At 57.0% G+C, this 27,826-nt stretch overlaps 7 protein-coding genes across 7 annotated transcripts; 4 read left to right on the top strand and 3 right to left on the bottom strand.

Moving 5' to 3' along the window:
- The first annotated feature begins 157 nt into the window (after positions 1–157).
- On the top strand, positions 158–949 carry WHR41_00942 (uncharacterized protein). Its single transcript, XM_069369548.1, has 3 exons — positions 158–334; positions 447–482; positions 630–949. Exons 1-3 carry the CDS (start codon positions 268–270, stop codon positions 713–715), a joined length of 189 nt encoding a protein of 62 aa, XP_069233592.1. The 5' UTR covers positions 158–267; the 3' UTR covers positions 716–949.
- Positions 950–1,986: 1,037 nt separating this feature from the next.
- On the bottom strand, positions 1,987–3,294 carry WHR41_00941 (uncharacterized protein; the record flags this gene model as incomplete). Its single annotated transcript, XM_069369547.1, has 1 exon — positions 1,987–3,294. One exon carries the CDS (start codon positions 3,292–3,294, stop codon positions 1,987–1,989), a length of 1,308 nt encoding a protein of 435 aa, XP_069233780.1.
- Positions 3,295–4,685: 1,391 nt separating this feature from the next.
- Positions 4,686–5,183, bottom strand: WHR41_00940 (uncharacterized protein; the record flags this gene model as incomplete). The annotated part of the gene is made up of 1 exon (XM_069369546.1): positions 4,686–5,183. One exon carries the CDS (start codon positions 5,181–5,183, stop codon positions 4,686–4,688), a length of 498 nt encoding a protein of 165 aa, XP_069233593.1.
- Positions 5,184–6,182: 999 nt separating this feature from the next.
- CHSA (chitin synthase I) lies at positions 6,183–9,910 on the top strand. Its single transcript, XM_069369545.1, has 4 exons — positions 6,183–6,603; positions 6,759–8,677; positions 8,733–8,941; positions 8,996–9,910. Exons 1-4 carry the CDS (start codon positions 6,585–6,587, stop codon positions 9,717–9,719), a joined length of 2,871 nt encoding a protein of 956 aa, XP_069233444.1. The 5' UTR covers positions 6,183–6,584; the 3' UTR covers positions 9,720–9,910.
- A 638-nt stretch (positions 9,911–10,548) lies between these two features.
- On the top strand, positions 10,549–12,153 carry WHR41_00938 (uncharacterized protein; the record flags this gene model as incomplete). The annotated part of the gene is made up of 4 exons (XM_069369544.1): positions 10,549–10,576; positions 10,636–10,789; positions 10,852–11,224; positions 11,278–12,153. 4 exons carry the CDS (start codon positions 10,549–10,551, stop codon positions 12,151–12,153), a joined length of 1,431 nt encoding a protein of 476 aa, XP_069233443.1.
- A 1,876-nt stretch (positions 12,154–14,029) lies between these two features.
- WHR41_00937 (uncharacterized protein) lies at positions 14,030–16,341 on the bottom strand. Its single transcript, XM_069369543.1, has 5 exons — positions 15,797–16,341; positions 15,705–15,737; positions 14,765–15,628; positions 14,315–14,706; positions 14,030–14,244 (listed from the first exon to the last, which is right to left on the bottom strand). Exons 1-5 carry the CDS (start codon positions 15,843–15,845, stop codon positions 14,230–14,232), a joined length of 1,353 nt encoding a protein of 450 aa, XP_069233506.1. The 5' UTR covers positions 15,846–16,341; the 3' UTR covers positions 14,030–14,229.
- Positions 16,342–24,718: 8,377 nt separating this feature from the next.
- On the top strand, positions 24,719–27,399 carry WHR41_00936 (uncharacterized protein; the record flags this gene model as incomplete). The annotated part of the gene is made up of 5 exons (XM_069369542.1): positions 24,719–25,354; positions 25,411–25,438; positions 25,495–26,171; positions 26,230–27,023; positions 27,075–27,399. Exons 1-5 carry the CDS (start codon positions 25,049–25,051, stop codon positions 27,397–27,399), a joined length of 2,130 nt encoding a protein of 709 aa, XP_069233505.1. The 5' UTR covers positions 24,719–25,048.
- Between the last annotated feature and the right edge of the window lie 427 nt (positions 27,400–27,826).

Below are 27,826 nucleotides of genomic sequence, written 5' to 3'. Positions count from 1 at the left end.
GATGCAAGGGTTAGGGTTGGGTGGTCTGAGGGATTTGATGAACCACGCTGATTGGCCCAAGAGTAGACAATTGTAGGGTTAGGGTTATCAGCCCTCTTGGGGTTATGGACCAGCCAATCCAACCCGGCGAAAGCCGAAACCCGCCAAGCCCGTCCCGGAGACCTCATCGCAGTACTCTCGAGCTCGCATCGCCAGCAAGAAGCGCCAGCGCGAGCGATACCCACCCCACCCACAACCCACACACCTCCAACGACCCGCTCCGCTACAATGGCTATCAAGCCCATCACCGGCATGCTGAGGCGCGGCCTCGTCCTTGACCTCTCGGTCGCCTTCGGTACGTTTTCGCGCGCGCTTTCGAGCTCCTGGGAGTGACCCATTGAGAGCCGCGGAAGGGCTAGAGAGCATGAAGTTTGAGTTGAACAGAAAGGCTGACCTTGTTTGAACAGGTCTCGGTACCGCTGCTGGATACTTCTGGTGGTACGGTATGTAGAACTATATCCCCTCCCCGGGCGCCGGCTTCGCACGCGACATACTCTCCCAAGAGAGCGGACGAACACACCTCGAGCAAACCCGAGCCGGCAGAGCTGCGAATACACGAACAGGAGAGACTAACGCAGATTCACCGCCAGGCTACCACGTCCCCGCCGTCCGCCGCCGCGATCTGTTCTACGCCAAGCTGGAGGACCAGCGCGCCGAGGCCCTTGGCCAGGCGTAAAGGAGTTGCAATGGCATAGAATTGGAGTCGAGGAAGGAGCCGTGTATATGAAATGGGAGGGAGGAAGCAATGCGGGAAGGACACGGGAGCAGATGCGAAAAGATGTACATATACTCCCCAAGCAAAGCGGATGTAAAGAGGTCGACGGTCCCTCGAGAACATGCCCGTGCCTTCGAGTAGGAATGGAGAGAGTGTTGCTTTCTTTTGTTCATGCAATTGTGCTGGTTGATCTACTGTCAGTCTCTTGATCGCGTGCTATGACGTGGCTGGTGATAACTTGACTGACAAAAGGGTGCTACGGAACGCCGGCATGTCATATCGCTTTGGATGATGATGGACGGCCGTACTCGCTTCGGCTACTCCACCGTCGGAGCCAACCGAGATATTCTCGCTCTAGACAACACCCAAATCTCTCCGAGCCGCCATGCACAGCAAGCCTCCGTCCTTCGCGTTCCGTGCTCACACCTTACGAACCATACGTCTTCCAGACCATTTTGGGGCTGCCATACGTCCAGACCTCAAGGCTTGCTTCTCCATTCTGCACAAGCGCAAGGCCCACTATACCCAACCCTGCAAAAAAGCGACAAACAACACCCCTCAGCAAAAGTGCCAAAGAAACAAACCATAGCCATCCGCACACATTCTACTCCGAACACCTGACAAGGCCCAGATGTCTTCTGGACCCCCAGATCATCACCCTTCACCCCGTCATCGCCTCTCTACACCCCCTCTCCTCATCAGATATCCCAACAAATCGACGTCACACCACCCCTCTTTCTCCGTGTCCCCTTATACAATCACAGCACCCTCAAGGACTCACAAAGCCGACATGCTTACCGCCAGACTTCTCCCCGCATCGAACCGAAACCACGGCTTTCGATCTCTGCGGGCTAACATGATTTTATCCTCCGCCCTGGCAACTTCGATGCAATCTGGATCAGCTAGTAGAATCACCGAAAGACAACGCACGTCACAAGCTTTTCGACACCCCCAGCACACTTATGGGACATCAAATTCAATCGTTCTGAGATTTTTTCGGTCTGATACCGTAGATATAGCTTGGTGCTGCGCCCGCCGTTCGTCCATGCGACTCGAGCCGAGATGCGCAGCAAAAATGAAAAAAATCCAAAAAAGGGAAAGCCATCGCCTGCCCTCGGCGGCGGGATATCGTTCGTTCTCTCCCCGTGCCCGCGTTCCACATCCAACGTCCACCGCTAGATCCTCCACCGTTTCCGATGTTCATGTTCATATTCATTTTCGTCTTGATAACTCTAAGTATTCGTCCGACTCCGACTCTGCCTCGCAAACGCATCCTCCAAACCCCCCGAGCTATTGACTGGGCTCAACCCCGCGCTGCGAACACCGCTCAGATCTCCACTGGCGGTCTTGCGGACGGCCTGGCGCATCGTCTCGATGGTGAGCTCGCCGTGCGGGCCGGCGGTTGTGGCGCCGCCCTGGAGGCTGCGGACGGGGCTCTGGTCTGCGTTGAGCGCCGGGTGGGCGGTAGCTAAGGGTGGCGTGACAACGCCGCCGCCGCCGGAGTACGTCGAGCTGGGGGAGCGTGGGGAGCGGAGTGGCGAGGCGGTGCGGTCGTGGACGGCGGAGGGCAGGGAGGCGATGTGCAGGCTGTCGCGGCTGCCGGCGATGTCGCTGGCGGGCGGGTGGGCGTGCTCGGACTGGACGACGTCGGCGAAGGAGATGAAGGACAGGCGGCGGACGTCGGTGGGGTCGAGGGCGCCGTAGTTGCTTGCGCCGTCGTCTTCGGCTGCGGAGGGCGGGGGGAGGAAGCCGGAGGAGGCGGCGTTGAGGGAGGCGGGTTCTGAGCCTTCTGAGGATTGGTGGGCGAGGGAGGCCGGAAGGTGGGCGTGCAGCGAGGCGATGTCGGCGGTGCTGGAGGCGTCGAGGGAGGCGTCGAGGGAGGCGGCGGCAGGTTGATGTGAAGTTGCCGTGACGATTTCCACTTCGTCAGGGTTCAGGTCTTCGCTGGTGATCGCTTCGGCTGAGGCCTCGAGTGCGGCGGGGATGTGGTCCTCAGTCAAGACGTGGTTGGGTATGTGTGCCGGGGACAGCTCGCTTTGAAGGGTCGCTATAGGAAGAGGCTCTTGCACGTTGCGCTCGAAGATCTCGCTCGAGGCTGGACTTTGCATGCGCGGCGAGCTTGATCGTAGTCTCGCGGGTGAAGGCGCAGGCATAACGTTGTGATGTTGTCGAGGAGGCGAGACAGGCATGGATTGCGCACCGGTAGGTCTGAGATTCACAGGAGGCTCTTTCAGAGGCGACGTAGGGAGTGCGCCGGGCATGGCGGCAGATGTATCTGACATGACGGGGCGAGCTTCCGAAGTGTTGATCGCGCGACTATCTTGATCGGCAGGTACCTGGCCGTGCGCCTTTTTTGAGCCTAACAGCCGCCGTCTGCCAGTCTTGGGATCTATTTCGCTGGCGGCCTCTGCTGAAGTGCGGTCGTCTTGCTGGCGTTGTTGGTCGGAGGGAATGAGCGGGGCGGCTGAACTTTGAGGTGAGAGGCCAGTCGAGTGATATTGTTGCCGCGCCGGCTGAGGCTGCTGGTGGGGTGGAGGCATACTGGCGGGCGGGCGAGGGGCACACTGCTGCGTGCGGCGCAGCTATTGAAGCTTCGTGGGCTGTCCTGGCTGGCGTGCTTGCAGGCCTGGTGGTGAGCTGCACGGTGTTGCTGGGAGCAGGCTTCGAGGCGTGTATGCGCTGCGCTTAGAGCAGTCGAGTGGCAGCGTCAGGCCTCGGAACCAGGTGTGCCAGGCTTGGACGGGCGAGGGCGGGCTGGAGCGTGGGCGTGCGTGCGTGGGCTGTGGAGTCGGCTCGTGTTGGTAAGGACCGGAGGCGCGGGCGCGGTCGCGGGCGGGCAGAGGCTTGCGAGCAGCAGATCTGTATGCGAGTATGGCAAGGTGTCGCGGCGGCGCAGGGGGTTGGGCGCAGTCGGCGGGCAGTCAGCAGGCCAGGCGTGTCTCGCGGTCCCAATGGGCGTCGTCTGCGCCAGCAGCGCCGGCGTCGTCGGTTGGAGCGAAGGTGGTCACGCTGGCAGCCCGCCGGTGACGTCGCCGGGAAGACCCTGGAATCAGAGGGCGACGACGGCGGCGAACATCCTCCGCCAAGCAGCGAGCCCTTGGAGTCGGCAGGCGAGAGCGCCCGCAACCACGCGGCCCCTGGCTGTGCCGCAAATGCGTTCCTGGGCCGTTGCGCCTATGTACGCCGGCCGTTCGTTCACCGGAGGAAGCTGTCTGCAGCCTCTCTCTCTACTGCACACGACCTGTCCTCACCACCCAGCGCAAGGCGGTCCAGGCACCGCTGAAGATGCTGTCTTGAGCTTGGCCCCATGGTGGCTGCGGCTAGGTGGATACCGCATCTCTGCTGTGCGCTCGCACCACCAAGAACCGGCCATGCGGTGCCCCATTCCGTCATCACATGGCCTCTGTCTGGAGATGATTCTCGAAGGGCTGGATCGGGGCTCTGGCTGTACTAGGCTAAGACGTCAGAGTCATATCAACGATCGCGGCTGTCAACCTCAGAATTGCGCCGGCGAGTCAGTGATTCATGCAGTTTCAAGTTTTGCTTTTGATATGGTCTGATGAGATGGCTCTATGTCTATCTTTGTTCACGATCAGTGACTCAGCCTCATTGTAAACACGGTCGGCCTTGCGGTGACCTCTCTTCGCGAAATTATTCCCTCGCATCTCCAATACTGCAAGTGCAAGAAACAGCCCTGTTGATCTTCCAGCGAAAGCCCCGTGCCTAGCAGGACCTCATAATTACGTGCTCTCGTTCGGGATGCATCTCGCCTGACGTCAAGCAATAATATCAGGACCTCAAGCCTTAATCTCTGAGGTCCGATTCATCTTGTCGGACGACTTCAACCACGGTCCGGTTGTCCTGCACTCCACAACCTACTCTACACCATCTCATCAATTCCAGCTCCCGTATACAATCCCCCCTCTCCAAATCACCTCTTCCCCGCCTCCTCAATCTCCTTCAACAACCCCTTCGAAAACCTCGTCACCTGCTCATACGCAATATCAAACCCCTCCCCACCACCATAATACGGATCCCCAACCTCCTCCATCCCCCTCCCCCCAAACTCCCCAAACAACCTCACCCTCTCACTCCCCACGCCCTTCCTGCGCGCCATATCCCTCAGATCCTCCACGTTCATCCCATCCATGCCGAGCACGTAGTCGAACTCCTCGAAGTCCGCGGGCACGCGCACCTTGCGCGCCTTGTGCTTGTAGTCCTTGATGCCGTGCGCGCGCAGGACGGACATGGTGCGCGGGTCCGGGTTGTCGCCGGCGTGGTAGGCGCCGGTGCCGGCGGAGTCGATGCGCGCGATCGAGGGGTGCGAGGCGGCGAGCGAGCGGAACACGCCTTCGGCCATGGGGCTGCGGCAGATGTTGCCGAGGCAGACGAAGAGGATCGAGACGGGTTTGGGGTCTGAGGAGGGCATTTTGGAGGATGTTGGATGTTGGGATGTCAAGGTGTGGGCGAGCCTAGGTGCAGGTTCGGTCTAAGGCTTTTCGCTGTATATGTGTAGGCCGAGAAGCGAGTGAGGATTATTGTATGCACGTGAGTACAACTGTTGCTGGTTCTTATGGTTGCGACTGTGTAGACTGTTGATGTGATGAGTGGGCTGTTGGATTTTTGGTCGCGCGGCTACGTCATAAGGTAGCTCCACGGATGAACGCCTTACCATCAGGTGCCTGAAATGCGTCAAAGAATCACTATATCTTTAGTTTCGAGTATGATTGTTCTTGAATGAGAAGATGCTGCATCATCCTTTACGGTGAACAAGTCAGACCAAAAGCTAGGAAAAAGGCGTCTTCGATCTGCCATCCTCAGAGAAGGGCCGTTCACAATCTTCGACAGCATAGGCCCTGTTGTGGCTTCAAGCTTTCTTTAAAGGCAGTGGCCTGATCGATGGTAGTTTTAGCCTGAAGCGACTAAATCGATCTCTCCCAGAGTTTGGCGAGATGCCTATGTAACAATGCTCAGCCCATCAATTGTGAAGTACCTTTCGGCAGTACAGTAAGCTGTTTCTAATCTCGGAGCTGCTCGATGCCAAGGCAGATTTAGCGGCGGATCGCAGCGAGAGACCCGAGTCCCGTGTGGCAGTCCGAAGGTTGGTGGGGCGGGGGGACGTGTTTCAGAAGGCAAAACATTGTTGTCGGAGAAAGAGATCGCAGAAGTTGAAGGGGCTGCACATGACGATGTCGACCAGGAATGAGCATGTCTGCAATGTAAGCGTCTGGAGACTCGCTATTGTGAAGACATCATTCGAACGGCAATAATGCGTGGTCGAAGGAGCAGTAAGGATGTGATGATCATCATGCAGGCACCGGTTGCTGCGAAGGCGTCGTCGTCGTGTCGTGTCCCCGGCGCATGACGACCAGCCGAGAGGCGCAACAAGGCTGTGCTTGCTGGTGGATGGCTGACCACCCGAACATTCGCCATCCACCACTGCTACCTACACGCATATTTTCCTCACAAGTACATCGTGACCCCCCGGTTCTTGACCTCACGGTAGAGACATCAATCTTCACACGCTTGTCCCCCGTTCATCTTTCTGTCGTTTCAAACGCCCCGCCAGTGCTCCACCAAAGCACAAGCCGGTTGCCTGCCCACCTTAGTGCGCTTGACGATCATAAACATTACCTGCGCCAGACAGAGACATCGCTACACCACCCCAGCCGTCGCACGTCAAACTGAGACACTCCCAACCGCAGAGCACCAGCCTTTCCACGTCCAGCGCAACCTCGTGCTTTAGGAAGTGCATTGCGGCTCCCTCGCGCCCTGAGACGCCGCGCGCGTTGAAACACTCCTCGTCGCAGAGGAGACGAACTCAAGCAAGATGAGCTACAATCCTATTGGTACGTCGCAGCATTTGGGCAGCGGTATACTGCCTGGTGTGATGTTGCACAGGCAAACGGCCATGCATACGCCCGCATTCCAGTGACAGCCCACAGCCAGCAGACCGCTCGCTCGCCTCACTCGCGCAATCGCGTTAGCTAATAAATCCCCACAGGCAGTGGCTACGGCCATTCGCGCGACGAAGAAGACCAGTACTCGAGCGCTGCGAACCCCTTCATGGATCCTCACGGACGATCTCCCGAGCGCGGGCACACGCCCATGCAGACGTACCAGCTTGACGACAGACCGTACAACGAGCCGTTGCAGATGCCCATGGGCCCTGGGCCCGTCGCATCTACCGACAGGCTGCAGGCGCAGCCTACATATGAGGTGACCGGTATGCCCAACAGCATGGGGCACAGCGAATCCTACGAAGACGTACACACAATGGGCTACACCCCCAATCCCTTCCAGCAAGCGGCGCACCAGGGCTCCGGCCAGTACTCGCTGAGCCCACCGCCGGGCGGCCACCCTAATGAATACTTCGACCAGCCTTATGGCTCAGATGTCACAGATCAACATTATGGCGGCACGCCTGCACCGGTTGGAGGAGCAGGACACCAATATTGGCAGGACGACGTGGATGAGAGGCCTATTCTGCAGCCTGGCGGTTCTTACGGACCGGATCCTCACAACATCGAGCCGGTGGATGCAATGCACGACGACGTGGAAGCGGGCTACGCGGACGCTCCGCCGCCAGCTGCTAACGCGCCGATCAGGAGATGGAAGACCGTGAAGGAAGTGCAGCTGTTCAATGGCAACTTGGTGCTCGACTGCCCTGTTCCGCCGCGGTTGCTCAACCAGATCCAGCACGCCCAGCCACCTGAGAGAGATGAGTTCACCCACATGCGATACTCCGCCGCGACTTGCGACCCTAGCGAATTCTACGACAAGCGCTTCACTCTGCGACAGCGCTTGTTCGCGAAGCCTAGGCATACCGAGCTGTTCATCGTCATCACCATGTACAACGAAGAGGACGAGCTTTTCGCGCGAACAATGATGGGTGTGATCAAGAATATCGAATACATGAATTCACGCACGAGCAGCAAGACATGGGGCAAGGAGGCGTGGAAGAAGATCGTCGTGTGCGTTGTTTCCGATGGACGTGCGAAGATCAACCCGCGCACGAGAGCCGTGCTCGCCGCTATGGGTGTCTTCCAAGACGGCATTGCCAAGCAGCAAGTCAACGGTGAAGACGTGACGGCGCATATTTACGAGTACACGACGCAGATGGGTCTGGAGATCAAGAAGGGCGTTGTCCACGTCAAGAAGGGCAACACTCCGGTGCAGATGCTTTTCTGTCTCAAGGAAAAGAACCAGAAGAAGATCAACTCGCATCGTTGGTTCTTTCAGGCCTTCGGCGAGATTCTCGACCCCAACATTTGCGTCCTTCTCGATGCGGGTACCAAGCCTGGCAAGGACAGCATCTACTCGCTCTGGAAGGCTTTCGATCGCGAACCCATGTGCGCCGGCGCTTGCGGTGAGATCAAAGCTATGCTGGAGCACGGCAAGAAGCTCATCAACCCGGTCGTTGCGGCGCAGAACTTCGAGTACAAGATGAGCAACATCCTCGATAAGCCGCTGGAGAGCGCCTTCGGCTTCATTTCCGTGTTGCCTGGTGCCTTCTCTGCATACCGCTTCGTAGCTCTGCAGAACGACAAGACCGGCCAGGGCCCTCTGGAGAAGTACTTCGCCGGTGAGAAGATGCACGGTGCCAACGCCGGTATCTTCACGGCCAACATGTACCTCGCTGAGGACCGTATTCTGTGCTGGGAGCTTGTGAGTAAGCGCAACTGCAGCTGGATCTTGCAGTACGTCAAGTCTGCAACTGGCGAGACCGACGTGCCGGAAGAGATGGCCGACTTCATTCTTCAGCGTAGAAGATGGCTGAACGGCTCTTTCTTCGCAGCGGTCTACTCCCTTGCACACTTCTACCAGATCTGGCGCAGTCACCATTCTGCTGTGCGGAAATTCTTCTTCTTGGTCGAGTTCTTCTACCAGGGTGTCAATATGCTCTTCGCTTGGTTCGCTATCGTAAGTTCAGCTGTGATGCCCCGTTCCTGATACAATTAGCTGACCATCTTTACAGGGTAACTTCTTCCTGGTCTTCAAGATCTTGACAACCTCACTATCGGATAAAGATCTTCTCGGCACAGCAGGTCTTGCTCTAGGCGTTTTGTTCGAGTGGGTCTATCTTGCTGTGTTAATGACTTGTTTCGTCCTCGCACTTGGCAATCGACCTCAAGGAAGTAATAAGTTCTACATGGCCCAGGTATACTTCTGGGCTATCCTCATGGCGTAAGTCTTCTTCTTTGCTTGTGCTTCCGCGCGCATCCACTGACACGTCCTCAGCTACCTGCTCTTTGCCTCGATCTTCATCACCGTCAAATCCGTCATGAAGCAAGTCGACGCCGGCGGTTTCACCTTCGCCATGCTCTTCACCAACAGCCTCTTCCGCACCCTCATCGTCTCGATGTGCGCGACCTGGCTCCTCTACCTCTTCGCCTCCATCCTCTTCCTCGACCCCTGGCACATGGTCACCTGCTTCTTCCAATACCTCCTCCTGACGCCCACCTACATCAACATCCTCAACGTCTATGCCTTCTGCAACACCCACGACATCACGTGGGGCACCAAAGGCGACGACAAGCCCGAGAAGCTGCCGACCGCGAACCTCAAGCCCGGCGGCAAAGTCGACGTCACCATCCCGACCGACGACGCAGACCTCAACACGCAGTACGAGTCCGAACTGCGCACCTTCGCTACGAAGTGGGAGGCGCCCAAGCGCGTCGTCTCGCAGCAGGAGAAGCACGAGGACTACTACAAGGGTTTCCGCTCCGCCGTCGTCCTGGCCTGGATGTTCTGCAACCTGGCGCTGGCGGCTATCGTCCTTAACGCGGGCGGTATCGACCGCGTCAACATCGGTGGCAGCGCGGACCAGGACCAGGACCAGACTGTGCAGGAGCGCGCGACGATTTACATGGCCGTCGTGCTGTACAGCGTTGCGGCGCTGAGCGCCGTGAGGTTTATTGGTGCTTGTTGGTTCTTGGTTGTGAGGGTCTTCAGGGGTGTGTAAGAAGGAGTGTTGCTTTGAGGTGTTGGGTTACGGCGTTTGGCATTGGTGTGTTTGTTTTGGGTTTATGCGATGTGATGAGCTACGATTCATTGAAGTTGTTATTTTAGCATTCGCACGGAGGACTTCGATACCCGCGTGTCTTGAGATGAGCTTGTGTATCGTGTTCAAAATGGATTCTCTTCCCTTCAACATCATACATCTCGTTGTTCGCCTTTCTCTTCGCCATGGTTTGCACGTTTCAAGCCGAACGAAGTATTGAGGCGGTCGTGGCATCGCCGAGCTCAGAAGTCAGTTACATAGCTCGCTCAGAAGGCCTGATTGCGACATACATGGCAGCAGTACCCTGCAAGAATCATGATCGACCGCTGGTGTATCCTGATCTCACATGCAGAGCTGGTCGGTCGAGCGTGCTTCATCTCCCTGCTGCCTATTGTACAGGAGCAAATGCTGACGGTAATCTGCGGCATGTGACAATGGCTATATCAATGCCTCTCTTCTCCTGAGATACCTTCTCCAACGACACCCACAACTCTTCTCTTGTTCTCGATTCTCGGTGAGCAACCTTCTCGGAAGGTTCTCAGACCTCCCTGTCCCCTTGTGAAGACTCACTTTAGCAGGGAGCGGCCCGCTGTAGACCACAGTCGCTCCTTCCTCGCGGAGTGAAGCTTCGCGCCTTCCGCATTGGCCTTTGCCGCGCACCGCAACCAAACACGTACGACGAACGACTTTTTCACCGGCGCTCCTTGCCTCTCCTTCTCTTCCATCAATCCAACACGCCATCTCCTCGCGGCGGCAAAAAACATCACATCATCAACACCAAACAAGCAACATGTCTGACTGGAACGCCGCTCCGGCTGGTCAGTAGCATTGCAGCTCCTCCCGGTTCGATGAGCGGTTGAACTAATATACCTCGCAGCGGCCGATATCGGCAACGACGGCTTCACCGCCGCTTCCTCCACTTGGGCTCCTGACAATGCTGGTGGCGGCGGCTTCGATGGGGACGAAGAGACTGGATACCTTGGCAACAACGTCTCCAAGCATGGCGGTGGTGGCGGAGACATCTGCCACAAGTGAGTCCTCTCCAGCGGCAAACTAGAGGTTTGCTCAAGTCGCCAGAACTAACATTTATCAGCTGCGGTGGCGAAGGTCATTTCTCGCGTAACTGCCCTCAGCCGAGGATGGAAGGCGCCAACTCTGGCCTCTGCTACAACTGCAACGAGCCAGGCCACAACAAGGCTGACTGCCCGAATCCGACCGTCGAGCGCGAATTCACTGGCGAGTGCCGTGGCTGTGGCCAGACTGGCCACCGCAAGGCCGACTGTCCCGAGCAGGGCCCGCAGGTTTGCCGTGCTTGCAAGAAGACAGGCCACATCGCTACCGAATGCGATGCCAACCGCCTCTTCGTTTTGAACGGCATCCTCGAGGATGATGTCATGAGTCCCGAGGAGGCCTGGGCTGCACTGAAGGCGGCTGACGAGTCGAAGGAGTCGGTTGCGATCAAGAAGGTATGCGCTAATTTTTCGATTGTGAACTCTGATACCTTACTGACAGACTTAAGGCTCTGCTCATGTTCGCAAAATCCGTCGGCTCTACAACTTTCGAGGAGCTGGAGCAGATCTTCCGTGGCAAGGAGTTCAATACCCACCTCATTGCCAAGGAGCAGGAGATTGCAGTCAACTGGACTCTAGTCAACTTGCAGGGCAAGATCGACCAGAAGTACACCGTCTCCATCCAGTGGTCCTCTGAGCCGAAGCGCGCCAAGTTCGCTGGGGGTTGGCCCAGCGATCCGGAGGAGAACCTGGCTCGTCTGACGGAGGCTGGTTTCCCAATGGATAGCTTTGTCATCGTCTGCTCCAACTGCGATGAGGTTGGCCACACCAGAGGCAAATGCCCGGAGGAAAAGCGTGAGCCGGAGAAGATCGTCGAGCAATGCGTCAACTGCGACGAGATCGGCCACCGTGTTCGCGACTGCAAGCAGCCCCTCAAGCAGCGTGGAGGAGGCGGCTGCCGCAACTGTGGTCAAGAAGGCCACATGGCCAAGGAGTGCACCGAGCCTCAGAACATGGACAACGTCGAGTGCAAGCACTGCTCCAAGATGGGCCATTTCGCCCGCGACTGCCCGGACCGTGAGCCGGAGACCTGCCGCAACTGCGGCGAGGAGGGTCACCGCGCCAAGGACTGCGAGAAGGAGCGTGTCGTCACCTGCCATAACTGCGACCAGGAGGGTCACGTCTCCAAGGAGTGCCCTGAGCCGCGCAACATGGCCAAGGTGAAGTGCCGCAACTGCGACGACTTCGGCCACACCAGCCGCGACTGCCCCAAGCCGACCGACTGGTCTCGTGTGGAGTGCTCCAACTGCCACGAGAAGGGCCACTCGTACAAGAGGTGCACCAAGCCGGCTGCCGAGACCGAGGAGGGTGATGGCGGTTGGTAGACGGCCACTGTGCATGTCACTCTAATGGTCCAGCTGCCTTTTCAAGGCCGCTTTGCAGGCGCGAAGCGACCCAAATGAGCTTTCTTTCCTTTGTTCTTGAAATGCGAAACGATGGCCAGATGGCGGACGGTCTGAAGTCTTCATCCTGAAGACGACAGCAGACTACAGGTTACCAGCGGCGCTCTCGTGGCCATCGGCCATTGCATGCTGTTAGGTAGACCCTCAAAATTGCGTATGAAAAAGATTGCTTTGCTTACTTTCGCTCTTCTTCAAGTGATCATCGTGCTGCCGTTGCAGCCCAATTGTGATATAAAAACTCACATAAGCTGGCCTCCAACCTGGGCGGGAGGCAGATCCAGGTGTATGCCAGATGTCTGCGAATCAGTGCTATTTCCACCTAATGTTCATGTTCATGTCGCTGTTCGAATGATGGCACTGTGCATCGGATGCGATTAGGCCAGAGGGGTGCGTTTGGCCCTGACATGCTGGCAGCATGAGGTTGACTTCGAGAAGACGGACTGTCTCATCTTGCCAGTCACCCACACGAGGCCTTGAGCTTCTCTTCTAGCGATCTCGTTCGAGAGAATTGGAATGAGTGTTCGCGTTTGGGGTTTCTTGCCGAGGGAGCCATGCATCGGGGGCTTCCACGATGGAAGCTTCTTGTCAAATACCACTCCTGTACATCCATCGCTTTGCCGACTGTGGCTCCTTTCGGTTTACCAGTCCCACCATCTGGTTCCTGACGTTTCGTGACGATCAGATGTCATATCCGTGGTTATCGTGATGAGAAGACATCGCAGCAGCTGGGAAGCGGAGGATGGCTGGAGACAAGCTTGCCCCAACCCTAACCCTCGCAACCGTACCGCATTATCTTTCGGCAGGAAGAAGCAGGTGCAATCATCCACATACAAGCGTTACATGTAGGTATGGCTATGCTTGGAGTATTTCTATGTATATTGGATCACGCCGATGGTCAGATCGTCTTCGTGGCTGGTCGAAAAAACGTTGACGAACTCGTTAAACACTGTAGCTGTGCGTGAGATGCTAGTGCACCAAATCTCAAGTCTCAAGAATACGTCGGCAAGAGTCATCTACATAGTGGTTCGGCAGCAAGATAAGTTCCTCTCTCTTGTTGTTCCATATGCGACTATGGGCGATAATAGCCAATTATCTACAATAAGTGCTCGCCTGTGGTATCAAGCCGGTCCTAAGAAGCTCATGTCAATCCCGACTCTGCTGAAAAGGACTTACAGACTGATCCTCTCTTGAACAACCTATCGTAGGGAGTTCATTTCATGTTCTTTTCTGACGTGGTGGCATTCCACGGGGTTCTCGGCATCAAATTGATGATTGTAAGCAATCCCGATCATGAAAGACACAGAGATGAAGACCAAGTTACTTCGACAATTGAATTTTATGAAGTTATTGGCCCTAGCGTTGCTGTTTGAATGGCTTTGATTTTTAATTTGGGCCTGGTGAGGTGTCAGAGTACGACGTAGCGAGGTGTGAAAAGCATCACCTGGATCTAATCTTAAAGTAATATAATTGATTAAAATCTTTTCCAACCAATAACTCGCGGGCGATTGGCGCAGCGGTAGCGCGTGTGATTCCAGTTAGGGACATCCACAAGGTCATCCGTTCAAATCGGGTATTGCTCACGTATATTTTACATTTTTTGACGATCTTACGAATTTTCGTCCCATCTTTTCTCCCGAACTTCATTTTAGCAGAGCGATTGTGACCACACAGAACGCGCAATCGGCCTTGCAAACCGAGCTGCGTGCTCTCATTCGAGACGGACTAGGGAGGGATTGTTGGGATATAGAAGTCGACGGGAGAGATGGGATGAATTCGCGCTGAGCGTTTTGACGAGAAATGCAACGAGAAGACTTTGCCAGGAATTACACAGCTACCATATGTACATAGTTGCGATCATTATCTTCCGATTCCGCCATTCCAACCCGTTCATCGCAGGCATCAATCATGAAACATCCGAAAGCCGTCCGCCAAAAGACGCTCGCTACCAAGCCAGCCGTGAGGCCGATTTGTCCCAAGACCGGAGGAGACTAACACTCCTCAGACCTCGAAAATCTAACAAAAAAAGCAAAAGTCAGCCCGCGGCCGCAAAACAAAAAAAAGGACATTACGGGCTAACACATGCCACCACAAGCCGCTCGTAGTCCCCGCTCGTCTCGCCCTTCAGGCGGTCCGCCAGCTCGCGCTTGTAGAAGTGGCGGTAGGCGCCCTTGCACTGCTGCAGGCGGTCGCGGTTCCAGTGCACGGCGACGATGCGGCGCACGAGCGCGACGTCCTTGGTGCCCATGCCGGCCATGGCGGCCTCGAGCAGGTCCGCGTCGTGCTTGGCCGGGTCCACGGCGCGCCGCACCATGTACAGCAGCGCGGATTCCATGTGGCCAGAGAATTCCTTGCGGATGCACTCTTCGAGGCTGCGCTGGTAGCGGGTGTGGTAAGCTTGGGCGATGGCGCAGAGCTGGTTGGTGTTGCGCGAGGAGATGATGGAGCAGACTTGGAGCTCGTCGGTGCCCATTTTGCCTGGGAGGGAGGGTTAGTGAGGGCAGGGTAAGGCTAAGTTTGATGCTGGTGGGTATACCCTCGGTGGCTTTGTATAGCTCGTTCACGTCCATGTCGATTTGCTGAGGGATGACCGGAGCTGAATCTTCGTTGCGGCGTGCGGCGAGCACCATGTCGAACAGACGCTCTGTCTTGCCGCTGAGGTCACCTCTCAGGTCATCCTGGAGCGAGCGCTTGTAGGTGCGGTGGTAATGTTGCTTGATGGCATTAATGTCCGCGTTAGAGCGGGACAGGAGCACCTCGTTAATCTGGTCCTCTTTAGTGCCAATGCCACCAATACCCTCGCGCAGAACGTGGCAGTCCTGCTCAAGCGGACCTCTGATAATGGCCTCCAGACCTTCACGGAAATAGCCAGATGTCTCAGAGTGGACGTCTTTCATGAGGTCGCGGCCCTTGTGGTTCCTGGCGAATGCGGCTTTCACACCAGCTACCTCGAGAGGACCCATAGGTGCCAAGATCTGGATCAAGAGCTTCTCATCGGTGCCGAAGCCCTTCATGGCTTTACGCAGTCCGTCCGCTGCCTGTCCCATGTCCACGTGCGACATTTGACCAGGGACGTAACCGGGACTTGGAGCCGTTGGAGGGCCTGAGGGTGGAGCACCGTATTGGCCTCCGGGTGGTGCGCTATACTGACCTGGAGGCGGTGCACCGTACTGAGCTTGGGGCGGAGCACCATACTGGCCTGGAGGAGGGGCGCCGTATTGACCTGGCGGAGGAGCTCCATATTGCCCACCAGGCGGTCCATGAGGTGGCGGAGGCGCGCCGTAGCCGCCGTGTTGCGGAGGAGGCCCAGGCGGTGCACCGTACCCGCCGAACTGCTGCTGGCCCGGCGGAGGACCGTATCCGCCGCCTTGTGGCGGTTGACCGTAGCCTTGCTGAGGAGCTGCAGACGTGATAGGTCAGCGTCGACGTTGTGCAAGCCGCACATGCGGATGCGCATCCACGTGGTGTTCACTCACGAGGAGGCTGGCCGTAGCCTTGTTGATGATGAGCTATCGAGATGATTAGTCACGAGACACTGCACGAGAGTGTAAAGGTGGCGACGACTCACGAGGAGGCTGACCGTAGCCTTGCGGCGGACCGCCGCCGTAGTAGGACATGGTAAGTTGCTTCTGTATGCGTGATAACCTGAGGCCGTGAAGCTGCGCGCGATCGAGATATGTAGGTTGCCTAGTATTGCGTGTACTTAGGTAGTGGTGGCGAGACCAGTCACTTTGTACTCGGGCGGTGCAAACGCGGAAGGCAGGCTGTGTGAGGCTGAGGGTGGCCAAGCTGAGGTTGCTGTTCCTTCGCACGTCTTCACACGCGGCGGGGCTGGCATCTGATGATATGGCGGGGCGATGTCGTCGTCCCTCCTCTGCTAAGGCACTAGCCTCGCTTGCCGTCTTGTCATTCTCGCACGCGGGCCGGGTCGGGGAGCACACGACACTGTTGCTGCGGTGCAAACGATTCCCTCCTAAGATGCATCGTGTGTAGTCGTGCGACTCCTACTTACAGATGTCACGAACACATCAAGCATACACGGCAAACCACTGCAAGGCTGGCACGGATGTGGAGCTTGCGCACGCTAAATTGCGCGCATGGCACTGCCACTCAGCCTGGCGAGGCTGAGCGGCCGCGTCCGATCACCGGCCCCGGAGCCCTGCCACGCTATTATCACAACAAACATCCCGATGGAGCTGTGGAGCAGGTATGATCAGCTTGAGGATCGCTGGATCAACCAAGCATCAGTCGTACGTGGCTGTCTGGAATATCGCAAGAGCCCCGATCGATGCAGTCATGGCGAGTCAGCTAAATCGCCTGCGTGGAGTGGTGTTGTAGGTCGCGAACCTCCAGAACGATAAGGACATCAGACGATACAGGTGCGAACGAGGCACTTCTCGGCCATGATTGCCTACGCAATCTCCACAAGGACATATCCAAAAAGTCTACGCCAGCTGCCATCTCGCTTCTAGATACTGGTGGCGTAGTGATAGCAAGGACCTGTCCTGCAGATCAAGATGAATACGTCACTCTCCGCTGCATGGGCGGCGCCACCTCCACATGCCACTCGGGACATGCACGCGCTCAGCTTTGGGATGTTAGGGGTGTCTGCATGTTCCTCCTGAGACGAAGTCCAAGGCCGCTGTACCTGGCTAGCAGCTGTGCTTCGCCCTTCACGAAGTATCTTTGAGCCCTGCCTCACCGGCAGTGCCGCTTCACGGCTGCTCAGACAGAGTCTCTGCTTTCTGCCTGGAATGCTGCCTTCGTAACCAATCATATACGGTTGCACAACGTATATTACTCGCGTAGCTCCTCTCTGCACCATCGCCCCTCCCCGACACCACAGCCTCATCACACCGGCCTTTCATGTGGGCCCTGCGATCTGCGCTCAGCTTCTCATGACGGATCATGATATATACACACTTCAAGTGACAAGTAGTCCAAACTCTTTCACACACACGCCGCCACGAGCTTAAATTTTCACGTGGCGAATCTCTTGTGACCAGAGCTTTCTCTGCCGGATGCTCGCATGACAGCTTTGTCATCTTCGCAAGCCCGTCATATCGAGGACAACTTTGCGGATTAAACCCGATAGATCACTCAAACTCGCTCTTGTAATCGGAACCATTTCACTCAAGCTACATCTCAAGATCTGGATCAGTCCACTATGTCGTCCTACCCACCTCCAGGCGGCATATACCAACCTCAACAACCGCCCCACGCACGCCCCGAGAGCAACCGCACCCGCACCAACAGCTCAACAGCGGAAAGATATCGGCCACGAGCCTACTCGAATCCACCACCTACCCAACCGGAACCCTCGCTCCTCGGACCCTACCAACAACCATACGATCCGCAACAGCAACCACCATACCCACAACAACCCCCCTACGCGCCACCGCAAAACCCTCTTCCAATGCCCCAGCCCGTACAATCCTTCCAACCACCACCCTCCTCCGCCGCCCACTCCCGACACAACAGCTACACGCGCCCTCCTCCACCGCCGCTCATGGACGACTACGGCCGGCGACCCAGCTACGCGAGCCAGCGCTCGCGCCACTCCTACGAGAGCCGGCACTCGCATGACAGCCGGCTCTCGAGGGACAGCAGACGGTCACGGCACTCGAAGCACTCATCGTACGACGACAGCGACAGGGAGGAACGGCGGGCTCGGAGAAGGCGCAAGGAGAAGCAGAGCTCGCATCCGAATCGCACGAATGAGAGGCCGACGATGGTGGATTCGATTTATTCGATGTTTGGGCTGCTGAAGAGCGCGCTGGGGCCGAGGGATAAGTATTGAGAGCGAGTGGAGAGTAAATGATCTTTATTTTCTGGGGGCTGGGATGCTTGGAAGATTGAGGTGAAAGATGGGTTCTGGCAATTTCCTTCTTGTTCGTTTTTGAGCCTTTTTCTTGACCACAAGGACGCCTTTTGGTATGATACCCACGGCCATTGGTCTGATACATAGAGATGCCTGCTTTCTTAGCGTAATCCAGATTATCGATTGCTGCTTGCTACGAACTACTGAGCATACGTACTTCGCATTCGAAAAGGTGATCAGTTCGTCATCGCTCCTAAATCCATCGAGCATTCTCAACAAACGCCCGTTTGTTTCACTGCAGTGACATTCTTTCCAGCCATCAAGGTCGAATCTGAGGGAAAACTCTGGCGATTTCCACGGAGCCCCTACAGAAACCATCGCTTCTGTTGCTGTATTCCGCTGGCACTTATATCACCAACGACGACGTTTCGCATCACTCATTAACGTCGGAAGGAAACAGATAATCGGGAGGCGAGACGATGGGGCTTCGCGACCTCAATCAACAAGCTCATCCCGTATTGGAGCTTCAGTCTGTAAATCATGAGTTCAATGTGAATATTCGATACTCGGTAGTGGGATGAACACAAGCGGGCCTTGATACTTGAGGGTGCGATCAGGGTAATTTTGCTCTCACTTGGTATCCAGAATTCCGCAAGACCGTCTGCGATCTTGCAATCGCTTTCCGCGCAAAGCAATAGGAGCGGGAGTAGGACTCGCGAACACGGGAGTTCTAGGCTCAATCTTCAAACCCACGTGCGATTCTTGACATCCTCGTGGCAGCCAGGCATTCGCATTACGGACCCAAAATGACATACTATCAAACACCAGAATCAGCATCCGCACTCCACCATCGCCACACGACTCGCTAGCCAACCATTGTGCCTGTGTTTCTCTCATTGTTTTTCCGTCAACGTCTTGCACAGCCTCACCCAAACCCCCCTCGTCCTGAATCGCCCGACCGACCCCCTCCCAAAAACGGTATCACCGCATCACACCGGCTTTCCCCCGCCTCTCGCTCCCTGAAACGCCATCACACACATCGCCGCCCAAGTCACAAAACGGCCGGCAAATACCTTCTTTTTGCCGTGAGACATAGTCGCGATGCTGAAATTCTAAATACGTTCGCACGCGTTCGAACCCAACGCGTATCATCCCATTGTCGCACGAGGTTTCGCCGGCCCCGGCCGGGAGCTTCCGACCCGAGCCCCGCCAAGAAGTCGCACCATCATCAGATAAGATTCGACGATGTGGGAAAATCGGGACGGGCTGCGACGACGACGACGACGGCGACGACGACATCTGTCAGCGCCGGATAGTTCAGACGGTGTCAGAGGATTTTTTGCGCCTTGACGTCTTGGTCCGTCCGTGCCATGCGCTTGCGCGGTGGACGTCGGAGGATGGAAAGTCGACGCGGAGAAACAATAATGTCTGCGGACTCGTGGGACGCCTTACATACAGGGCTCTGTGTTTGTGGGTAGTGCAGCGAGCGCCTAGAGTCGGGAGATGTCCGTGGATAGACCGTTGTGATTGACACTCTAGCCCTACGTGCTGATCAGGAACTGTCAGGCTTGAGGGTCGGATGCTTCCACGCTTGGGAAAAAGGCAGGCAGAGGGCGTGGGCTGCACGTCATGTGGGCACGAGAGTTTCGAGCGCTGGGCTTGTGCTGCTCTGCTATGAGGCGCGGACCTGAAGTCTGACGATACTGCCGCGGAATTTTCCATGAATTGAATGAGACCTGCGAAGGATGCTTTTTTCGAATGTGTCTCTTTGCAGATCTGTAGGAAGGGAGGGCTCTTTACGAGATCGTCGATTCGGCCTCTCCAGTGCGGGTTGGTAGCGAGAGAGCGCCTGACGAGCCACTCGAGCGTCGTGTGAACGCGTGGAAAGACTTGGCCCGAGGCGCTCCTCCACGAAAATGGACGTCTGCCAACACCCACTTACAGGCTACAGTACATCAGGACGCAAGCTGCCATCTGTGCGAGCCGTCACATCGCGGCAAAAGACGCGGTGGAGCCCAGCCCGGCTTCCACCATTCGAACGCCGCGGACGTTGCAGAAGGATGAAGAAAGTTCGGGGCCGACGCTGTTATCGCTGGGAGGTCAAGCCCGGCATGTTACTCGAACCCACTTTGTTCGGAGCCGGTGCTCGGTGTCATTTGTTAACGTTTGCCGGTGTTGAAGCCGGACTTGTCGTGCAGCCAGAGACGCCGGAAGGCTCCCCGATGGCGGACGTACAATCAGGCGTGCTTTCTCAGTGCCACTCGCGAGCGTGGCCGTGTGGGTGCAACTGCACAGGGTATTGGGAAGGATTCAGTCCGGAGGCTGCCCACGTAGGTCAGAGACCCGGCGATTGGGTCGGAGGCGAGGAGGAAGAGGTGCTTGCTGAGGCGAGCAACGCACTGCTCAACATGCTGCGTTCAACCGAAGAGGTCCTCGTCGCCGTTGTTGGTAGCACGTGCAGATTCACCGCCGTCGGAAAAGGGTTGGGCATTGTCCAATTTGAGGGTTGAAGAAATCAGCCCTCCAGCAACCGGGCATCCTGCAACGTCGCCTACCATGCGTGCCCCGAAAGCTCTTTGCCAATAGGGCAGGGTGAGAAATTAGAACCATACAATAGTCCAGGCCGCAAAGAAGTTATCACGCCGACGACATGTTCGCCGGACGTTCCGCATATTGCAATTCGCTAAGGCAGGCCGTGTCTAGAAGAGTCCTCCCCACCATTCTGGGCAGGGATACGGGGGTCTTCGGGTTTGTGGCATGAGTCGCAGTAGACGTCTGCCGCCGTAAGGCAGACAGTACCGGGTACGCCTTGACATGAGGGCTTCGCGTGGAACTTGCTGGTTTCATTCACCGGAGTGCGAGAGGAACGATTCGAGAGCTATACGCTTGAGTCGAATGCGAGGGGGCTCGCTTTATAAGCGAGGGCCCGCTCTGTGGCGTTGCGCGGAGATAGTAAGACGACATGGAAAAAGGAAGCCATGAGATCTTTGACATGGATTGAGCTTATTACTCGACAGGAATCCAGGAGGCTTGCCGACAAAATCTTCCTTTAGCGTCTGTTTGTGTTACTCGTTCTGGCGCGAAGTCGAAGGCCAACAAGGCTCTTGAGTCACTTAGATGTTTGGGAGATATTGAGTCTGCGGTGAGCTGCAGTATCTAACCCTCGGACGAATGCTCGCAAATGCAGTGGAGTGACATCAGGGCAATAAGCCTATAGAGCTTGAGCACGCCTGAGGTAATGTCATCTCAAACGAGTTCCCACATCGTGCTTATAGTATAAGCTCAAGCATTTGCGATAAGGTTACTGCTGTGCGCACGTCAAAAGGATTGATGAAACAGGTTCTACTGTGCACAAAGCTGAAAGTTGGACACGGAAGATACCTTATGCACCAAGCCACTATTTTTGCTTTCAGACAAGTGGGTAGCGAAGGATGCCAGTGGTGACAGTGGCAGGTGCATTTTTGCCGTCACTGTCTGTGCGCGCTTGCGTGCGTTGGGCCTTGTGGTACGGAACGCTCGAGCGACTGCACCTCAAGAATGACAATATCAATATGTTGCGCAAGGCGAATGTTCCTCGCGGGAGATCAGCAGCGTGCATGTTGACGTTTTTCGAGGCGCTATAGCAGCCGAAGTGAGCAGCGACCGGGAAGAGACGAGGGTGGAGTTGAAATTGAGTGCAATAAGCATGATTCGCGGGGCTGGCACTGGATTGGTGACCGGCGTCGCGACGCCGCACCTGCCCGCCCGGCTTTGCTGACAAGCCTGGCATCGGCACCTACCTAGGTAGGAAGTGAGGTGCAACGATTTTTAGTACGATATCGAAACGCCGCGTTGCGCGTTGCGTTGCGGGTCTCGGCGACACCGCGATGCCGCTACCTTTGTTCTGGCCGCTGCAGGGCTACCGATCTCCATCGCCATTGCCCGAGCCCTGAAAGCACTAGCAGATATAGATCAACGCGGCCCTAGCGCTGAGAAGACGACGAGTTCGCTTCCCGCTCGCCGGCCGCGCTGAGAGGGTGCCTCGGCTGCGATACTGTGCAGCAGCCGCTACCTAATCTCCGCGAGCAATCGGACATGGCAGGGTAGAGCTGGCTGCGGGCGGTCTGCAGATGTTAGGAGAAGCACTGGCTGGAGAGAGTCATTGCAAATTTAGCGCGGCGGCGGAGAAATGCCTGGGACCCCAGGCGAGGTACGTGAAACAAGGAGGGAGCTTGTCGTTCACGTGGCGAGGCCATGTGTAGCGGCACAAGCTGGCGTCATCTCAACGGCGAAGGCTCCCATCGTGACGAGCGAGTCAGGGGCAAAGGAACACCGCCTTGGCTGCGGCTAAAGTGGTGCGGCGTTCGCGGACGGCGGCCGAGAGGGACGACCGGTCCTTGAGTGCTGGCGGCGAAAACGAGCCTGAGGGCAGACACTGCGCGGTGGTGGTCCCGCGCGAGCCATCCTTTGACCCTCATCCCTGGACTCCCGTGGCAGCGTGGGTGTCGGGCAGATCCTGGCGGATGCGAGCAGGGCCTCTCGGGGCGACACCGAGGGAGCGGTTCCCGAGACCACGCATGCAGGCCATGGTATTTCTGTCAACTATGTACTGTATGCGAACGGCGTGCCGGTGCGGCCGGCCGCTGGGATCCCGACACGGCGCGCGATCCTTCGCCGCACCTACTGTGTCTGCAGGGCATGCGGAAGAGGCGTTTGTAGGGAGACTTCGTGGGCGGTGGCGGCGGTGGGCAAAGGGTGGTTGCGAGTGCTGGTGCAGGTGCAGACGAGAGCGCGAGCCCTTGAAGCGCACTTTGTCGCCGCGGCGCTGCAGCACCGCCGTCGTCCCATCCGCAGAAAGCCCTAGCTGAACGCGGCCGCATCACATACACCTGCCACCGCGACCTTCCCACGCTTCCCTCGCGCTCTGCAAGCTCGCCGTCCGTGGCCTTTCACGGACTCTCGGTAGTTGCTCGCGCTCCGTGCCTGCGCGCTGCCCTCGCCCTCGCCCTCGCCCTCCCCTCGCGCCGTGGGCCCACCGTCCGCCCTGCCACCGCCGCCGCTGTCAGACAGTCTTGGAGACCCGCCACGGCCGCCAGCGCGCTGCCGCATGCCCTCGAGGGCTTCGACGACAGAGTGCGGCGCCGGCGTGCAGAATCACATGCACTCCGTGCGCACGCAGAGCGCGCCGTCTGCTGGCGCGCGCACGGCCCGGCGGGCAGCCCTGTGTGGCGGCGAGGCGAGCACCACATCCCACGCGTTCTGCCGCGAGCCTCCGCTGGCGCCGCCCGGCCATGCGCGACGAAGCCCTGACTGACTACTGACTACGACCTGCCCATCGCGCCCCTCCAGCTCCGCTAGCCAAGCTGGTGCGGCCGGCTGCCATGGCCAGGCGGAACAATCCGCACAGGGCCGGAGGAATGCTCGCCTTGGGCGCGCTGCTGGGCCTCCAGTCTGCCCGCCGCGCCGCATCCAGCATTGCCGGAACCCTCTGCGCTCTGCAGCGCGCTGCGACTCCAGTCATGCGTCTCCTGTCACTTCGCCCTGGACGTGACCGCGCGAGGCCCATGGCCCATGGCCCATGGCCCGATCGCCGCACAGATTGCCTGGCTGCGGCGCCTGGCGGGCGGCGGCTCCTCATCTGTCTGCGCCGGCAGGGCCTCCTCCCGCGCCTGCAGCCAGGGTGCCGTGGGTGCCAGGCTGCCAGCCTGCCAGGCTTCTTCCCCGGCGCCTGGTCTAGTTGCACCGTTGCTTTCTTCCTTGCAGCTGCTGCCGCGTGCCGCCACTCTTAGATCACCGGTGCAGGCACCGTTCCGGGACAACGTGCTGCTGCCCGACTGAAACCGGACCCTCTGTACGAGGCGCAATCTGAACTACCACCAGCGCGAACGATCCAATGCGCTACTGCTCACCCCCACTCTCCGATCCTCTTGGACCGCTCCACCTCACTCCAGCAGGTGGCGTGCAGGCCCTCCGCTCGATCGGTGGCCGCCTGTCTGCGCGCCATTGCTCCTCTGCGCCTGTGGGCCGCGCATGTCTCGCCGTCGTACACGTCCCCAAACGCTTTCGTATCAGCCTGAATGTGGCGGCGGACCACCTCTGCTCCAGCGGGTTTGCCTTCCGGGCGTTGCTTCAGAATTTGCCCTGCCCGTGCTATACTAGATAACCTTGTTGGCTTTGGAAGCCTCTGACTCTGGTCACGCTCGATCATTAAACGTTCACAGCATTGTCATGACCCCTGTCGCCGATCCGTCGCCCGGCGCGAGAACAGGCAGAACCTCCGATTGAGTACCACCGGCCGCCCTTGTCCTGCGCAGCATTCGCTTTCGTCACAGCGGCCACTGTGCGTTGACTAGCGAAAGGGGCATTCGGGTTGCGGATCCTTCACCACACTGTACGTGCGCGCCGCAACATACGACAGGGTTGGTAGGAGCTGTGACTTTGCAGACTAGGCTCCATCCTCACTGCAGTGTAAGTGACATCGAAGTCTAATCAGCCATCTCACCTGCCTAGAACGCTGTCGTGTCAGATTGTACCACCTGCAGTTGATCGCCGGCGTGTACGAAACCTCTCCTAGTCGCCTGACTCTCCTATCACTGCACCTGGACAGCGCCATTCAACCCCACTGACGTCTCACTCCCTGACAGGCGGCTCGCGCCCTATCCGGCACCTCGAAACGCCCTCCCGGGTTTCGAGAGGCACCGGTGCAGTGGTCTCAGCACGACCACTCATCTAGCCACGGCCTAATTCGTCTGTCACGATATCATTCCTCCACCACTGAACTGCCACTACTCGGCGCTAGTCTTTTGTCGCCGACAGCTTAAGTCTGCGGGCCACCCAACAGACTTCACACACTCTGCGAGCCAACGGCTGCTTGAGCCGCTACTTTGTGACAACTAGACCCTTCCCGCCACCACAGCCCTGTCTTCTTGCTTTTGACAAGTTAGAAGTCTCTTGAGCTTTCCTAGAGAGGTTGCGTGCGCCGTCTTGGACACTTGCAAAGCCGCACGACACAACCCAGCCATGGAAGGTCACTATGGGCAACCAATCACACCCTATGGTGCCTACAACCCATACGGCCAGCCGCCGATGATTCCGCCGGAGTCCATGCAACCGAGATTGCACCACTTGCAGACGATGTCCAGTGAGAACCTGGGTACCTACCAAACCGAATACGACGACGTCGCGAATGCCATGCTTCATCCTCACACATCAGCACCTCAAGCTCCCACGCAAACGAGAAGAAGACGACAAACCCACGGTGCAGATCACATCAAACACCGACGTACACGCAGTGGATGCTTCACATGCCGATCACGTCGGGTCAAGGTAATTGATCACCGCGATATTCAGGAGCGACGAACATGTTCTGACAGACACTGCAGTGCGATGAAGGACGACCAACTTGCGAGCGTCAGTCTTATGATCGCTTTCCATCCCGAATATCTGTGCATGCTAACTCATAGTAGGTTGCCGGAAAGGCAAACGAGAGTGCGAGTATCCCGATCAAGCATCATCGTCCAAGTCAGAGCGGGGCAACACACGATCGAAACGTTCGCAAGGCGACAGCAACTCCGAGCACTCAGGCGATGACTCGGAACATTTACCAACGATTACGGACGAGGACGAACTGAACGCACACGATGATATGGATCCTCGATCAGCAGTATCAGAACCTGGTGCCCGCTACTCAATTTCACGAGACGGGAAATCTACCCCTACCACAGAACGAGGGCCTTTCTTCGCGAAACCGCAACGTCCAGCGGCCAGCCGAACCAATTCACGACAGAATGTGAAAGAAGACATCACGCAGAATCCGAGGTGGGCAGCCTTACCACAGCACGTCAAGTTCTACCTGAAGTACCACCGGAACAACCTTTCGCATCACCACTATTCCTGGAAATACGACGCGGGCGATTTCCTTAAAAAGACCTTTCTGGAGATTGCAATCAACTTCGAACCTCTCATGTACGCTGTTGTAGCATTTGCGGCATACCACAACGCTCTCACACGAGACGATGGTAGAGTAAAGGACTTCTTAGACGCATACAATAAATCTGTGTCGTCGTTACGGCAATCATTAGCAAAAACAGATCGTCACTCGTTGTCCACCCTTTTGACGATTCTACAGCTGGCAACGATCGAGGTGAGTCGCAACTGCATATTGTCTTCGCTGACCGCTCTAGACTAACAACATTCGACAGGAATTTCTTGGGGACTGGGTCAATTTGCTCAGCCATCAACGAGCTGCGCACCAGATCATCACCGGCCTATTCACACCCCAAACGATAACACAGAGCGAAACGCATCGCAAGATTATCAGCTGGTACATCCGATTCGATCTGTTCGCAGGGATGATGTCGGGCGGAAAGACGGTCATTGGACGGGAATGGTTCAACGCATGCGCCGATTTTTACAAGAGACAGGCCCGGGACAAACCGAACGACCTCGGCGCAATGTTTGAAGACATGTTCGCGACTTCGAGGCTGATCGCAACCGACATCACACTTCTCTTGGCTTCGAAAGGCAGCGGCGAGAAGTCGGACGAGGAGTTTGGGCAGGAGGTGCAGAAATTGCTGGGAGAAATGGACGACTACGAACGGAGACTGCAGGACACTTTCACGGACCCGTCGTGCTTCGTCAAGAATTTCCCCAAGGCGCCACCTCCGAGCGAAGACGACATCACCGATTTCCGGGATCCAAACTTTTGTTATGCAGGCGACCTGTTCTCGATGAACTACATCCTGATCGACTTCTGGGCTATGCAACTCATGTTCCGACTGCAACTTTCAACGACACAGTACACGCCGCCGGAACTGGAACAGATCGCTTTGAAGAAGTGTAAGATGTTTGAGGCAGTGCAGTTCAGTGGTCAAGGACCACCTGGCGCAGTGCTGGGATTCCAGGCTAGTCTTGGAATCGCTTGCCTTTTGCTGCCAAAGGAAAAGAAATACACCGAGTGGTCTAGGAGAAAGTTCGCTCTCATGGAGCGACACGGGTAAGCTCCAATGGATAACTTACACAGATATTTTTCGCTAACAGTGACTAGATACATCTACCCAGCCAGCCTTCGCAAGCGCATGTCAGACCTCTGGGGCGTTGACGTGACGCACTGGTGGCTGCCAAACGACGAAGGATTCCCGCCCATGCTCCGTGCCTTGCGCGACTTCATCGACTTCCGCGCCATGTCCGCTGCCAAGGAGCCGGACGCGAAGGACGTCGACGTGCGCGATATGGCGGGCATCTTTAAGACCATGAGCCTCGAGCGAGACATGCCGGACCATGTCACCGAAATGATAGAGGGAGACGACGGCTGGTTCGAGGGCGACATGTACGAGAGCAGCCCGGACCAAGCACATGCCTACTACGAGTGACAGCATTCGCGGTAACAGAACGCACTTTCGTTTCTCGGACGCAGGCCGCTCCGGTCGCCAGCTCAACAGTGCTGGCATTGCGACTATTGATCGCCGCAACACCAAGAAAAGTTCTGATCTCTCGATCTCGAGAGACTCTTCTCACTTCATCATCATTCGCATTGGCTCAACACCAACGCCGACTTATCGAAACTAGACCTGCGCAAGAAGCGAACGGGCGAGCGGGCCTTTCGCCGGTTTGTCTTGCGCATTGCATGCCGAAACGGACATGTCTCAGGATTCAAACTTTACACTTCGCCTCGTCGATATATTCGACACCCCATGTATTACTACAATCCATTATTTCTATTTTCCTCTGAATATATCTTAGTCTTTCGGTCCGCGGAGCAGTCAAACATGTCTCAAACCTTCGAGAGAAACTCCCGAG

The sequence above is a fragment of the Cladosporium halotolerans genome (assembly GCF_011745625.1).
Source record: "Cladosporium halotolerans strain TM138-S3 chromosome Unknown Sca2, whole genome shotgun sequence".
In the NCBI taxonomy this organism is placed as follows: domain Eukaryota; kingdom Fungi; phylum Ascomycota; class Dothideomycetes; order Cladosporiales; family Cladosporiaceae; genus Cladosporium; species Cladosporium halotolerans.
Note: the sequence above shows the minus strand (reverse complement) of the source record. Positions and strands in the feature narration are given on the sequence as shown.